Below are 15,900 nucleotides of genomic sequence, written 5' to 3' on the forward strand. Positions count from 1 at the left end.
GGGTCCACGTCTGGATTATCCCTTAAACTTGTGGAGAGTAAAAAATGGGTCGCAAGAGAATACTGAGAACGGGCAGCAACTGAAATAGCCTGCCCTTCGGTCGGTCACCGCTCAGTTCTCAAGCTGTTTTTTGCTCATCTTGTGCCATTACAGAGAGAACTTCTCTGAAACATATCAGACTGGTCCCACCCATACGGGCAGTCCAGATCCAAAATGCCAGCAAGTTCCCTCTGCACGAGAGACACAGCAACCGGTGCCTAGAGAGATATCAGCTATGCCTCACCGATGATGCCTAACAAGGCTGAAACGATCGTCTGGGGTTGCTGTATCTCTCGTGCAGAGAGAACTTGCTGGCATTTCGGATTTGGACTGCCCGTATGGGTGGGACCAGTCTGATATGCTTCAGATATGTTCTCTCTGTAATGGCACAAGATGAGCTATAACCAGCTTGAGTTCTGAGCGGGGACCCACCGAAGGGCAGGCTATTTCAGCTGCTGTCCGTTCTCAGAATACTCTTGCGACCCGTTTTTTCTCTGTCATAGTAGTATGTTCAATATTTTTTTTTGTGAGAGCTGATTTAATATGTTATATTATGTTTCAGTTGTCTTAAACTAATCTTATATTTTTTATTATTTTTTTTTTTGTCTTTTTCTTCTTAGAGTAAACATCATCCTGGCATGGATATCCCTATCTCATTTCGTGCCAAAAACCCTGCTAAAATCAAGAAATTAGTAGATGCCTGCACTGCTGTTGAAAACGAATTTGGAAGGAAAAACATAACTGTAATATTTTTTGTAGATTGGAAAACTATTATCCTATTTGCCTTATGTTGTGACAGTCACAATATATCTATTCTACAAAAAAGACTGTGTTTAGAGATAAAAGAAAATATAGTAAAATATTTACATAGAAGTAAAATTATAGCCCTTTTCGTACTGGGATGTGTCTCAATTAAGCCATTTTGGATCACAGCACACAACCTACAATTTGCCTTTGCATTTTCAACCATCCTTAGGGCCATACTATGTTCAGTCTGCATTACTCTCAAAGATGGCAAAATAGAACCTGAACATTTTTAGTATTGAACTTTTTTACTACCACAACTGGTAGTAAATTGTATAGCTTGGAGGAAAGACGAGACAGGGGGGATATGATAGAAACATTTAAATACATAAAGGGAATCAACACAGTAAATGAGGAGACTATATTTAAAAGAAGAAAAACTACCACAACAAGGGGATATAGTCTTAAATTAGAGGGGCAAAGGTTTAAAAATAATATCAGGAAGTATTATTTTACTGAGAGGGTAGTGGATGCATGGAATAGCTGTCCAGCTGAGGTTAGAGGTAGAGGTTAACACAGTAAAGGAGTTTAAGCATGCGTGGGATAGGCATAAGGCTATCCTAACTATAAGATAAGGCCAGGGACTAATGAAAGTATTTAGAAAATTGGGCAGACTAGATGGGTCGAATGGTTCTTATCTGCCGTCACATTCTATGTAACTGGATGTCTGTAAAAAAAAAAAATCAGGCAAGATAAAATATTGAGATACCTTCACATTTGTATTTTTTTTTTTTTCTCTTTGAAAGAGTAAAAAAGAAGGTTCTTTTGTCACAGAATGAGGGAAGAACGCCTAATATTTTATATTCTGGCAGTAGATCTGGGTTTGATATTTGTGAGGAGTGAATGTATTGTTTCAATTAAAGGGACACTATAGTCACCCAGACCACTTCAGCTCAATGAAGTGGTCTGGGTGCCAGGTCCCTCAGGTTTTAACCCTTCAGATGCAAACATAGCAGTTTCAGTGAAACTGATATGTTTACATTTGGGGTTAATCCAACCTCTAGTGGATGTCTTCCTGACAGCCACTAGAGGCGCATCTTCTTATCCATCGCGCAGAGCGTCCATAGGAAAGCATTGAGAAATGATTTCCTATGGACACTTTGAATGCACGCGCGGCACTTGCCGCACATGCGCATTCGGCTCTGCTGACGTCGGAGGGGGAGGAGAGGTCACCAGAGCCGAGGGAGCCCGGTTCTGGATTAAAGTAAGTAGCTGAGGGGTTTTTAACCCCTTCAGCGCCACGGGAGGGGGACTCTGATGGTGGGGGCACTCTCAGGGCACTATAGTGTCCGGAAAAGCGCTTTGCTTTCCTGACTCTATTGTGATCCTTTAACATTCCAAACACCAAAACCACTACATTCCTGCATCTCCTGTTTTCGCTTTGTCCATTTTCTCTGGGAGGGTACCAAGACCTATCCATGACTACTATAGCAGACTGTAGAGGTTATGATACTTGGAATATTAATTTTAAAACCATCCACAAAAAATAGCCACTGTAGGGCAGTGGGCCAAATCTGCTGAAGACACATCTGATCTTGTTTGGTAGTCAACAAGAAGAAATTGCATCCTAGGCGTGGTGTGTAAACTAGTACAGCTTTTGTAAACCTCACATAATTATTATAAACCTACTTATAGGCACTTTAACTGGAATTTAACCTAGAAGCACATTAAAGGACCACTATTGGCACCCAGACCACTTTTTTTTTTTTTTTTTTTTTACAAACATAGCAGTTTCAGAGAAACTGCTATGTTTATACTGAGGGTTAATCCTGGCACTATAGTGGTCCTTTAATAATCTCACCTGATTTTGGTAAATCCCTGTTCTGATTTGGTATTGCTCAATGATTTGATCTTACTGTTGGCAGAAAAAATACCTTTTAAAAGTCTTTGCAGGTCAGTTTTTAGGTAGGTGATTTGTAAAATCTTATTCCTATGGGGAAATAATAATGACAAGCATTTGAGGCCTACAAATAAGGCCTACAAATAATGTCCTGTACCCTTGCTATTCTAACACCAAGCAGCGAAGATGAACACACATTTTTAGCTTATTTAATTATTAAAATTAGTCTTGATTTCAATCGTAAGGCCTCATTAGTAACCCGTTTCTTTTTGATTCAGGTCCTTCTGGGATCCTATGTTCCTGCATCTGATAAATACTCCAAAGGTAATCATAGGATGGTAAAAGTCTCCTACTTACTGTTACTCACCCCTACTGTGGTAGTGTTTTATAAAGGCTATTTTCCCTTTAGCTTGTTTAGTTTGGTGATGTTCTGTGAACACCACTTTGTGGTGCCTGTTCCCTGCATTTATTATTTTGTAGTACTCTTTATTTTTTTTTCCCACTCAGCGTTGTATGAAGTTTTGAAATGCATAGCATATTTGGGAAAGAACCAGGTAGCTACAAAATACAAATTCTGTACTTCTAATTGCATCATGTATTCAATGTGATTTCATGTTATTTTTTTTTAATTCTTTATTTGTGAATGAGCAATCAGGTGAAAAGACGGATAACATAGATACCTTTTTGTACAACAGGTGTTTAAGAAAAACATGTCAATATCTTATATTGCACAGTGTTACATTTGCTGTGTAGAGACAGTTGATGTGTGTTGCAGGCAGGCAACATGCTCTTTTGTATTGCCGTGTTTTTCTACCATCCCTTTGCCCCTAATCCGTAGGTTTTTTTACATTTTTTATAATTCCTATTATCGAATTAGGCCTCAGACAGTGGGAAGTCTATAGTAAAGCATAATGTGATCTCAACATCCCCTTATTACATGACGGTGCAGAGGTGCTGCTGTTCTATTGGAGGTTGAGACTAGTTTGGACTCTCGGCATCTTAATATGGCGCAGCAATTGGCATTAAAGTATTAAGAAATCTTTGTGTGATATACACATACTCACATGCACTAGTGTGCAAATTCGGTGAGTAAGCGTAGGCAGTGCACTAGAGATCAGCGAGTTAGGCATATCTGAGACTGTCAACTTATCTGTTATTGCTAGGATGTGTATGAGTCCACTCTCTAAGGGTGTGTTTTGCGTAAAAGGTTCTTCTTGCGGGGAGATTGAGATAGAATACAAAAGGAGAGAAGAGGGTAGGACGGGAGGTTTAGAATGTCGAGGGGAGCCAGAAGGTGGGCAGAAGGAAACCCTTCATCAGCAAAGCTTGCCCTAATACCCCGGAGATCTCCCCCGCGAGCCCGCTGTGCTAATCTGGATCAGTGTATTCCTCCCAGGGTTCCCATGTCTTTGTGGTCCCCCCCCTGACTTGCGCTGTCAGTTTATCCATGAGATAATTATCTTTCAGTTTGGTAAGTACCATATCTATGGGGGGGTAGCCTGGGTCAAATCCAGGTTTGAGCAAAAGCTTGTCTGCCTGCCAGTGTAATTTTGTGAAGTTGTGCTTTTTCTGCTTTAGTCCAACCATCTATAGGTCTAGAAAGTAAGAATACCTATGGATCCTGGTCTAGTTGATTGTGTAGGATTTGGGAGACTAGTGTTTTTCCAGAATTCATTCGGTATAGTTTAACAGGAGGGGTATACTAACTGAACATAGTTTTATAAGACTGTTCTTGGAGGGCCACGCAGATAGAGGATTTTCTGCCATTCTATTCCTTTGAGGACTTCCCCTAGTTCTACCTCCCATTTGTCCATATAGTCTAATCTACCCCAGTCTGTGGTGTTAGGGCCCAGGTGTGGTGATAAGTCCTTTCTAATAGGTTTCAGTGTTGCAGAGTCGCTCGTAAAAAGTCAGTGGAGTGTGAGCTACCTGTTTAATCTGTGGCTGAGTGACAAAATCCCTGACCTGTATATACCTAAAGAAATCTGCCAGTGTTAACGTGGTTCTAGATTGGAGGACATTGAAGGGAGCAACCGAATCCCCAGGGTATAGTTGGTGAATTCATTGGAGCCCTGCATATTTGAGTCCTTTAAAATCTCTGGCTCGCATGCCAGGTAAAAAAAAAAACGATTCCAAAGTATGGGCATCATAGGTGATGAAGTATACATGAGCCCATACCCCAGACCCGGTCGAGCAATTAGTGTGTATTAGTGCCCTTTGTTCCCTGGTTGTCCAGATGTAAAATTGGGGTGGGTCAATGCCCATCATCAGGGTATCTAGGTCCACCCATCTAATTTCCTTGTGGCTGTGTGCCATGAAGCTATTCAAGCTAATTGCATTGCTAAATAATAAAAGTGTAGGCCTAAGCCGTCTTGGGTCTGTACAAGATGTTTTGTGGGCTACCCTGTGTCTTTTATTTTTCCAGACAAACCTGTCAGTTGCCATCTGTAAGGGTGCTTGGTCTTTTTTCAAGATATGAAGAGGCACAGCTTGGAACAAAAATAAAATACGGGGACTGATGTTCATTTTGATCGAGTGGATACGGGCGATTCACGAAATGGGTTTGCCCATCCACTTTTCCATGTCTGCTAGAATTGTTTTCATCACTACTATATAATTGAGTTGGTAGAGGTGTGCTGGATCCGAGGGGAGGTTAATCCCCAAATATTTGATGTGTTTGTGTGCGATTTGGATATAGTACGTGTCAGGCCCAATGGGAGTGCGCTAGATTTGCCCATGTTGACCTTATACCCTGATATAGAGCCATACTCCGCCAGCGGCGGGACCAGTACTCGCATGGACTCTGTGGGATTGGTAAGTGTCAATAGGATATCGTCCGTGTATCCAGAAACTGAAAAGTGTTGGTCGCCTACTTGTACTCCCGTAATCAAGGGGTGTTCTCGTATCGCCTGTAGAAAGGGTTCCAGGGTCATGACAAAAAGTAATGGGGAGAGAGGACAGCCCAGTCTGGTACCGTTGCTCAAGGAGAAGGTATTGCAACAAGAGCCTGCGAGTTTTATTTGTGCTGTGACAGTGGTATACATTGCTTGCACTGTAGTGAGGAAAGCATCCGGGAAGTTCAGGTGTCGTCATACTTCAAACATACAGGGCCACCTCACGCAATCAAATGTTTTTTCAGCATCTATTGATAAAATTAGGAATGGGGTCCTATTCTGTGCCAGTTTCCGGAGTAAGTCAATGTTCTGCCATGTGTTTTCAAAAAACTGTCGCCCTGGGATGAAGCCCACTTAGTCTGCATTGATCAAGCAACCCAGATATGGATTAACTCTCTCTGCTAGAATTTTTGCTAAAATCTTTGCATCGTGGTTAATCAGGGATATAGGCCTGTATGCCTCAGGCCTTAGATTGTCTTTACCCGATTTGGGTAAAAGGATAATGTTGGCAAGAGACATAACCCTGTCGTGGGCGCCCCTGGTCATTAGATCGTTAAACAGAGTTGTTAGGTGTGGGGTCAGCTCTTTGCAGAACACTTTTATAATATCCTCCCTTGAATCCGTCCGGGCCTGGGGCCTTACCGCTTTTCAATAAAGTTATTGCCCCTAGGGTCACACTGGCGTAATGGGGTAGTTTCGGTAGGTTAAGATTAGTGAGAAATTAGCAAATCTTCGTATGATCAGTCTCGGAGTCTGCCGTCGGGCTGTGGTCGGGGGAGTGATTGTATAGGGCTTTGAAGTATTCTGTGAATACTTGTGCTATGTCGTCAGGGGAGGTTTTAAGAGTACCGTATTTGGCTCTTATTGTCGTGATATGGGAGCATTGTTGCCTGGGCCGTGGGGCCCGGGCTAGGAGTGTGTCCATTTTATTGGACTGTTTATAGAAAGTCCTTCGGGACCACTGGAGCGATCGAGCCATGTCTTCGATCAAGAGATATTTGAATGCCGTACTGCTGGCAGTTCTGTCGCCAGCTGGACTACGGGGTCAGTTTTATGTTGTTGTTCTAATTTACGAAGAGATTCAAAAAGTGCCGTTAAAAACAGATTTTTATTTTTTTTATTTTTTTCTTGCGTGTTGCAATTTTGACAAGGGTTCTGCGCACCACCCCCTTGTGCGCTGCCCAAACTGTTGCGGCTGAGTCATTCGGTGTTAGATTCATCCAAAAGTAATCTGTCCGTTTGATGCGGATAACATCTGTGGCATCCTTATACTTGAGCAAGGAGGTATTTAATCACCAAGTCCACGGTGCCGAAAACGCTTTTATCAAAGTGTATAGTCACGTCTGCGTGGTCCGACCACGTGATCGAGCCTATCTTGGTTCTAGTTACTTTGGTCATTCCCATGTCATTGACCAGGAAGTTTATTTATTTTTTGGTCAATCTTTATTTTATTGTGCAATTAGTGAAAAAAGCAAGTTCGCTGTGCCACGACAGCGGAGCAAACCAATTTACAACATACATTTTCTGACATTGCATACAGATTTCTTGCACATTTTGTGTTTTTTAAATGTAGTTTATAACACGCTATTCAGGTCCAGGTTGAGAGAGCGTATGGTAGTTAGCTATCCTTCAAGAAGGCCTAGACAAATTAATTGAAATATAAATGTTTAAACAGTATACGGGTACTTGCGTCAGTTAGGTAGAGCTTATAAAGTGTGAACGCTAGACATGGTAAGTAGTCTGTTTATGCGTTAGTGCTAGGCAGTTTATCGTTTCGGATTACTGTTAATTTTCCCCAGGGGGTGCAGTATCAATAGTGTGCTTTCCTGCAGCGATAATAGGCAGTGTAGTGAAAAGTAAAAGAAATGAAATGCAAATCAAGACTTGGCATAATACACAAGGCATGGTGCATGGCATGTAAAACGCTAAATTGCTTCTCTAGTTATCAAGGAGAGGATGCGTTCAGGTGTCCGTCCCAAAAGCTAGCTTAGCCGATTCCTCTAGATGGCAGGCTGCTGCGTCGCTCGGGCCAGTGGTACTCTTGAGCAGGGTGCCTCCTCGGCCCCAGGCCAGCATGACGGCCAGCATCTGTATACCACAGACTTGGGTTCGTCGAGGGACCAAGTCTTTCCCCATCATAGGGGGTGGGGGGGCGAAGGTAGGGAGTAATCTTCTCTGTTGGTATGCTGTTCTCTACCCGCGTGGACGATGCTTGGAGGTCGTGCCTCTGGTGGCTCTTTGCCTGGGTGAGCGGTAAGGACATCATGGGAGCTTAGTTTTGGTTCTTATGCTCTGAGGAGGCGTCACCGTGCTTGGGTGTCCTGTCCACCTGTTTCCCTTCTGCAGCACTGATCTGTGGGTAGTTGTGTCCTGCCGACGGGCTTGTATCTTGAGCTTAAAGTTCTGGAAGATTTGATCCAGCCGCCACAGGGAGTAGGCATACGTGTCGCTGAGTGCCCTCTTGGTTGCAGTCGTGCCATGTGCGATTGTGCAGACGGCGTCTGCCATCTTGGGATGTTTGGATGCACTGCGAGGTCTGCTCAGTGAAATAGAAAGGTAACGCTGATGTAGCTGACTTCTCTCCAGGGGGGAACCGGGATATCCCTCGCCGGTCCGGGGGGAGGGGGGTAGGAGAGTCGTTTTTAGAGTGGCTTGATACAGCTGGAGGAAATCTGCCGTCTCTCCCCCGTTCTGACTCCAGTAGGCCTCAACCTGCCACCGACATTCTCGGTGACTCAGGGCGTTGATTAAAGTATCCAAAGGTAGAGCAAGGTGCCACCAGCGTGGGAGTCACCTCGGGTAGAGATCTCCAAGTTGCTAGCCCAGGATATCACCGGGTAATCAGCGTTGACAGCAGGAGCTCATGCGATGCACGAGTTGCCTGCTTGCAGTCCAGGCTCCGCCCCCATTGACCAGGAAGTTATCAATTATAGAGTACGTATTATGGGGCGCTGAATAAAAGGTGAAGTCTCGTGAATCAGGGTGTTGTGCCCTCTAAGCGTCAATGAACCCTGTGCGCCGTATGCAATGGTGGAGAAGTTTATCCTGGCCGCCCAGGCCCTGAGAGCGTTGAAGCCCTGAACGAGTGCTCCTGTCGGCAGTTTTACACAAGACTACATTTAAGTCTCCCCATAGTTTTATTATTCCGTGCGGTAGGGGTTCTAGAAGCGTAGCTAATTTTAGCCCAGTATCTGGCAATAGGCGTGTTTGGGGCGTATGCGGTAACAAGATGGAGTGTCTGGGAATGAATATGACCAGTCACCAACAGGTATCTGCCATCCGTGTCTAAGACCATCCTAGATAACCAAAGTGGGCATCTCTTGTGGATGAGAATAGCCACTCCGTTATGCTTCCTAAGTGCCCTAGCTTCTAGAGTATTCGTGAATATGTGATCTTTTAATGGTAACATGCGTTGTCTGGGGTAAGTGGGTTTCTTGGATGAATGCTATATCGGGATTTAGGCGCTTTAGTTCCCTCAGTAGAAGGCATCATTTTCTGGGAGCGTTAAGTGTCATGGGGATAAAATTGAGAATGTGCTTGTAGTGGTAGTCACTGTGCTAGGGCCCTCGCGCTCGTGTAGGATTTCATGCTGCTGTCTCTCCATTCTATGTTAATTCACTTTAAATCATTTTAACATTCAATGAGAGTCTCTGGCTTCCATAGTCCCACCTCCACTGTAGGTATGGCTAAGGCAGAGCTTAGTTCTTTCTAGCCATAACAATTCATACCCGCAATGGCACTGTGGTAAGCTGAATGCAGTCAGCTATAACTCTCATCCAATCACAGCTGTCCATTGCTGTTAAGTCTAAGGCATCCTCATACTCTTGTTTGGCATTAAAAAACATTTAACCCCAAAGTGATGGATGGTGCCAGGAACTCCAGACACTATGGCCACTTCAATAAGATGAAGCGGTTAGTGTCCCTTTAACTGAGCTTAGTCCATTTAAGCCATGATGTCTGTCATGAAAAAATGAAGTAATGTATGTCTTCAAATCATTGACTTGTCAAATTTTAATATTAAAATGTACTCAACAATGACTTATTTTGTTATGAATACCTAGATCCAAGAGCCTCTCCTGACATTGATTGCCAGAAAGAAAAGAGTCAGCAGAAAGGGAAGAGCCCTAAACAGAAAGTAACGTTTCAAGGTAATTTACTCTTCTTTTTAGAATTCTATTTAGAATTTTAAAATACAAATGTCCAGTTGTCCACTTGTAATTCTATAAATTGACTTTGAAGTTTTGTCTCTCCAAATAAGTTGAGACTTTATGGCTTACCGTACTTTATGATCAGTTTGGGGGGCTCTTTTCCAAGCATTAGAGGTGACATAAATATCTATCTTGTAAGTCTCCAGGGCTCTGCATTTAAATTGATGATGCATTATAAGACTGTGAAAGATGATTTACTGGTTATTTCTGTCTTGGGTGTTATTTTTATTAACATACTTTGTTTTTTGTTTTTTTTTGCTATCTATTCATAATTTTTTTTTTTAGAATTAAAGAAGGCACATGAAGCAAATCTAAAAACCCCACAAACCAGGTAAACCTGTAATCATAGTACATTTTTGTTTTGTCATTTACAATCCATATACATGCAAAATTTAAAATGGAATATAAATATATAACTGTGAAACTAACAGTGTGTCATTTTGAATAGCTGTCTTTTTTTTTTTGTAAGAAGTGGATTGATTATATTTCATATACATGTGTCGAGCCAGACCTTTAGGATGTTTGTGATAGTCTCATGATAAAAAGCTGGTCATTTTCCATAGTCTGAGAAATCGAAGGAATTACCGTATTTATCGGCGTATAACACGCACTTTTTGTCCCTGAAAATAGGGGGAAAATCATGGGTGCATGTTATACGCCGATATCCCATATTTACTTACCTGTCTTGAAGCGTGGGCCGGCTTCACAGCGCGCACCGCGGTACTAGAACTTAAATTTCAGGTGTGCACACTTCCTTTCAGTCCCGCCGGAAACCGGAACCTGAAATTTAAGTTCCAGTACCGCGGTGCACGCTGTGAAGCCGGCCCACGCTTCAAGACAGGTAAGTAAATATGGGACAAGAGGGAAAGTGCACTAGGGGACACTATGGGGGGTGGAGAAAGGGGGGGGACACACTATGGGAGGGGGGGGGGGGGAAGAATACTATGGAAGGGGGGGGGGAACACTATGGGATGAGGGGGGGGAACACTATGGGATGAGGGGGGGGGACACTATGGGATGAGGGGGGGGACACTATGGGATGAAGGGGGGGGAACACTATGGGATGAGGGGGGGGAACACTATGGGATGAGGGGGGGGGAACACTATGGGATGAGGGGGGGGGAACACTATGGGATGAGGGGGGGGGAACACTATGGGATGAGGGGGGGGGGACACTATGGGATGAGGGGGGGGAACACTATGGGAGGGGGGGGAGAATACTATGGGAGGGGGGGGAGAATACTATGGGAGGGGGGGAGAGAATACTATGGAAAGGGGGGGGACACTATGGGAGGGGTGGAAATTTCCTGGAATTTCCTTCTGAAAATGAGGTGCGTGTTATACGCCGATAAATACGGTAAAAACCTCCCACTGTCTCCCTATACATGTGTGCTGCTGCACATCAAATACACTTATTTAAAATCCCAATAACCTTTAAACACTATGCTACCATACCTTAATTTACTAGGAATTGGCAGTGAAGGGTTAAAATCAATTAGCCCACTTTTGCTGTGACACAAGGGCCTATATATCTTAACAAATCCTTTACAAACACCATTATTATTACATCAGCCAAATTGGACACCCACTGACACAATATCATTGATGGTAAAATCAAACTTTAAAGGTAATGTTTATATAAAGATAAAGCATGGATTACAATGGTTTCTTTTCTGTTCTTTGTTTTGTGCAGTGCAGATACTGGTCAGTTCAGTGTTCAAGTAAGTATTGTTGCATAGTTAAATTTATTTGTTCTTTTAAAGTTTTAATAATTGTACCGATCTGTTGAAAGTGTAGGTTAATGCTAAGAATAAAAGTGGTTGTTTCATGATCAAATAATGTGTAGAGCATGAACTGGTAGGACTGAAGTAAAATGAAAAATATAATTTTGCAAAGAGCTGTGGAATAAGTTGGCACTAGATAAATGCCAATCATATTTAGTTGAATTGTTATAATAAGTATAGTGGTTCTGGGGCAAAGTGAGTGTACCTGCAGTCTCAGCAATACAAACATTGCATTTTCTGTTCAGTGATATAATCCAAAGCCACTTTACAGAAGTATTAATTTGTAGAAATTAGACCACCACAGGGAATTTAACAAAGATCAGTTTTACACAATTTTATAAAAAAAAATAAAAAAAAAAATAAAAAAAAAAAAATATATATATATATATATATATATATATATATATATATATATATATATATATATATATATATAAAATTATTCTTATTTACACGTTTCATCTACATGAGGAATTTACCAGTACAAGTACAAGAATATCTCTGTAGTTTTACTGGGTCATTTAGAGGGCACATGTAAAAGTAGGAGCCCAAAACTGCACTTTTCCCATCATCATTGCATACCATTTGTAAAAGAAGACAACTTGGGGCATTTTGAGTCTTTTCAGGTAACCATTTAACCTCCATTTTTTACCAAATTTTGCTGTACATTTAGATTTTTTATTTATTATTCACATTCTTATTGAGCTTTGAATTTCACAAGTCCTATCACGCTGCCAGATCTTAAAAATGCCATAGAGGGGCAAACACCAACCCATTGTGATGGAATGGTACTAGGGTTGGTTGTGGTGGTGGTGATGTGAGTGTTTCTTTAATACCAAATTGAATTACAAAAATAAGGTACCGTATATACTCGAGTATAAGCCGACCCGAATATAAGCCGAGGCCCCTAATTTTACCCAAAAAAACTGGGAAAACTTATTGACTCGAGTATAAGACTAGGGTGGGAAATGCAGCAGCTACTGGTAAATTTCTAAATAAAATTAGATCCTAAAAAAATTATATTAATTGAATATTTATTTACAGTGTGTGTATATAATGAATGCAGTGTGTGTGTGTGTGTGTGTGAGTGCAGTGAGTGTGTATGAGTGCAGAGTGTGTGTGTGTGTGTGTGTATGAGTGCAGTGTGTTGCAGAGCCTTGGTGGGGGGTGGGCATTTTTATTATTATTTTTTTAATTATTATAATGGTAATATTTTTTTTTTGTTGGATTATTTTTTTTTAATTTTTTTTATTTATTTTATTATTATTTATTATAATTTATTATTATTTTTAAAATATATTTAAAATATTATTTTTAAAATATAATTTTTTATTTTATTATTATTATATATTTTTTCGTCCCCCCTCCCTGCTTGATACATGGCAGGGAGGGGGGCTCTCCTTCCCTGGTGGTCCAGTGTCATTGGTAGTTCAGTGGGGGGGGGGAAGGGGGGCTGTCAGAGCTGTAACTTACCTTCACAGCAGCTCCTGTCAGCTCCCTTCTCCTCCGCGCCGTCCATTCAGCTCTTCTGTCAGCTCACAGTGTAAGTATCGCGGCTCTCGCGAGATTTACACTGGGAGCTGACCGAGGTGCTGAACGGACGGCGCGGAGGAGAAGGGAGCTGACACGAGCTGCTGTGAAGGTAAGTTACAGCTCTGACAGCCCCCCTCTCCCCCCTGTCTGTATTATGGCAATGCAAATTGCCATAATACAGACTCTGACTCGAGTATAAGCCGAGTTGGGGTTTTTCAGCACAAAAAATGTGCTGAAAAACTCGGCTTATACTCGAGTATATACGGTAATTATTCATTATTTATAGTCCTTTCTTTTTTCTCTTTAGGGTGTTGGCAACTGTAATCTGGACGAATTCTTATGTAATGAGGAGCTCTTTGATTTCCTGGTAACTTCTCATTAATTTATTAAGCAGTCCTTTTATTGTTTTAAATTTATGTAAAGGGAAACTCTCACTACTCTGGAATTGCACCATTGAATAGAACAATGAAAATCACCTATAACTTGTGTTAAACTGTTTCCATGTGATGCTTGGTTTTCTTTTTAACTGTATAAAAAATATTTAGCAAATTACATTACAAACCAGGCGAAGTCAGGGAATGCATTGCAAATGAAGAGTACAAATGGAAACATTGCTTAATTTCTCATATTATATGTATGCATCCTTTATGATGACTTGCAGGTGCAAAGGGCAGAGCTAGTTTTGGAGGAGGTTGTAAAGGAGCGACTTTAATTCGATTTTTCACACCTTTCAAACATATATGTTTGTTAAATGAAGTGGATAAGTAAACATTGACCGTAACCGTTTCTCTTTCAAGGATAATCCGTTTTCATATGGGAATATAAAACAAAACCAAATGCTGCACTCCAAATAATATACACCAAACTAGTGATTAGTGAGAAAAGAGAAAATTAAAAAATGTACATACATACATTTTCCAAAACATTTAGAGCAAAAATGTAAATATAAGCACAAACGACTTCATATGAATACTATAAGGATATGTATAAAGACAAAGGCACACTCACACCGTGTCGAGCTTCCCCATTTCAGAAGTCGATAAAATTAGCATAGTGGCAAAAATAGACTGGGCACAAACTTGGAAGCCATATTTATTGAAGCATACAATGCAACGTTTCAACTTCACAGATCCTTAGTGCAGATACAAGTGCAGTATTTACAGTAAAACAATAAGTAAACAAACTCACATTTGTCTTGTTGTTCAAAACAAAGTTTTTTGGCAAATGCTGATGACATTGTGATCATAAATATACATGCCCCTTCTCCACACAATTATATGGTGACAATGCGTATGTAATAAACAAATATAGGGGGGCGGGGCCGGACCGCCATGCTGAGTGGAAGCATGGAGAAAGAGTTCCTGCAAACTGCTCGAGTTTTTGGCCCTAAAGACCAGGAAAACGCTCGTTAAAAGCCAGAAACTTGAACACCAGTGAAAGAGGCAACCCTGGTCCCGAGGAGAGGCTTGCCACGAGGTTCTAGTCCCTCGGTGGGGCGATCCCAGCCGAACGTGATGGAGACCGCCCGGGCGGTGAGTGGGGTGGCCGGCCGCCGGCCAGCTATCCTGCCCACCAGCGGTATGGCTGAAACGCAAGGCTAGGCGGGTCTGGCCCTGTTTCCCCCCCCCCCCCCCCCCCTTATGGACCGGCGGGGGTGAACCTGGCCCCCACCCTGTGACCCAGTGAAGTGCCGCAACACCAGCGAAAGTCCGCTCCCAAGATGGCGGAGACCACATGGCACCTCCGAAGAGAGGGCCGCCGGACGCACCCTCCTCTCCTGCTCCCATACAGGCGGAACAATGACCGCACCAAAGAGGGCATCGGCGAATAAGCACTTACCTCACACAAACTGAAGAGGAGCAGCATAACAACCCGACACACCAGAGCATAATGAACCCGAAGAGGGAACACGTTACAAGGCCTCGGACCAACCTGGCACACAGCCCAGTTCCCCGTTGAGAGCCTGAAACGGAAGATTGGCCCACCGACAGCCACTAAACCCGGGATTCACCACAGGCCCAAGTCTGGTGCTCGGCTGGAATACAAGTGATCCAGGAATGGAGCTGCGACCCCCCTTTCAGGTCACCCAATGGGACTATAAGCACAGAGGCAGCCATTAAGCATGTTACCACACTACAGCATACCACACTTCACACTAAGGGGTCATCCTGAATGCTGACATAGACTCTTACCTGACTGTCACTGGGTAAACATAGGGTGGTTATTTTTTTTTTTTTTTTTTAATTCTTTATTTTTGTGTGTATGAGAGTGACAGACGTTTTGCATTGCCCCAACAGCAATGGCAAGATAATGAGCTTATCAATGCATGACAGTTATAAGGCATTTGATTGTACTACACATTTTTTGTTATGGTGATAAGGAGTACAGGCTAGGCAGAACATGTCTAGAGGAGATTCTAAGCAAAATCTTCTATTCTATGCATGCAAGTCTATAGACATGTAGGTATATAAAGATTGTAATGTAGATTGTAAAACATGCTATTGGTACTGGGTTAAAGCAGTGAGACAGCAAGGTTATACAAGGCTAATGATGGGTTCTGGCGTGGGCTCTAGGTTGTCAGATGGTAATGGACCACTGGCCTCCGGGGTGCCTCAAAATTGGAACAGTAAACAGTTGTCATTGGCAGGAGAGGAAAAGTATAGGGGGAAGAGGGAGATAAGAAAACATAGAAAATAAAGAAAGAAAAACGAAGCATTAATGACATAATTACACAATGGCATGCAGTGTGATAGTGTTAGTGAGGGAGCGCCAGTCCAAGATGAGACAACTCTGTGGTC

General features: G+C 42.3%; 1 protein-coding gene across 5 annotated transcripts in view; it reads left to right on the forward strand.

The window, feature by feature from the left end:
- LOC134608803 (uncharacterized) overlaps positions 1-15,900 on the forward strand; it is a 233,460-nt gene that overhangs the window by 37,755 nt on the left and 179,805 nt on the right. For all 5 annotated transcript variants that reach the window (XM_063451916.1, XM_063451914.1, XM_063451915.1 and 2 more), the window contains exons 8-13: positions 660-782; positions 2,962-3,007; positions 9,639-9,725; positions 10,071-10,116; positions 11,479-11,506; positions 13,410-13,469. In XM_063451916.1, coding sequence (XP_063307986.1) covers positions 660-782; positions 2,962-3,007; positions 9,639-9,725; positions 10,071-10,116; positions 11,479-11,506; positions 13,410-13,469 — 390 coding nt within the window. The remainder of the gene's footprint in view (positions 1-659; positions 783-2,961; positions 3,008-9,638; positions 9,726-10,070; positions 10,117-11,478; positions 11,507-13,409; positions 13,470-15,900) is intronic.

This window comes from Pelobates fuscus, chromosome 4, assembly GCF_036172605.1.
Source record: "Pelobates fuscus isolate aPelFus1 chromosome 4, aPelFus1.pri, whole genome shotgun sequence".
NCBI lineage: Eukaryota > Metazoa > Chordata > Amphibia > Anura > Pelobatidae > Pelobates > Pelobates fuscus.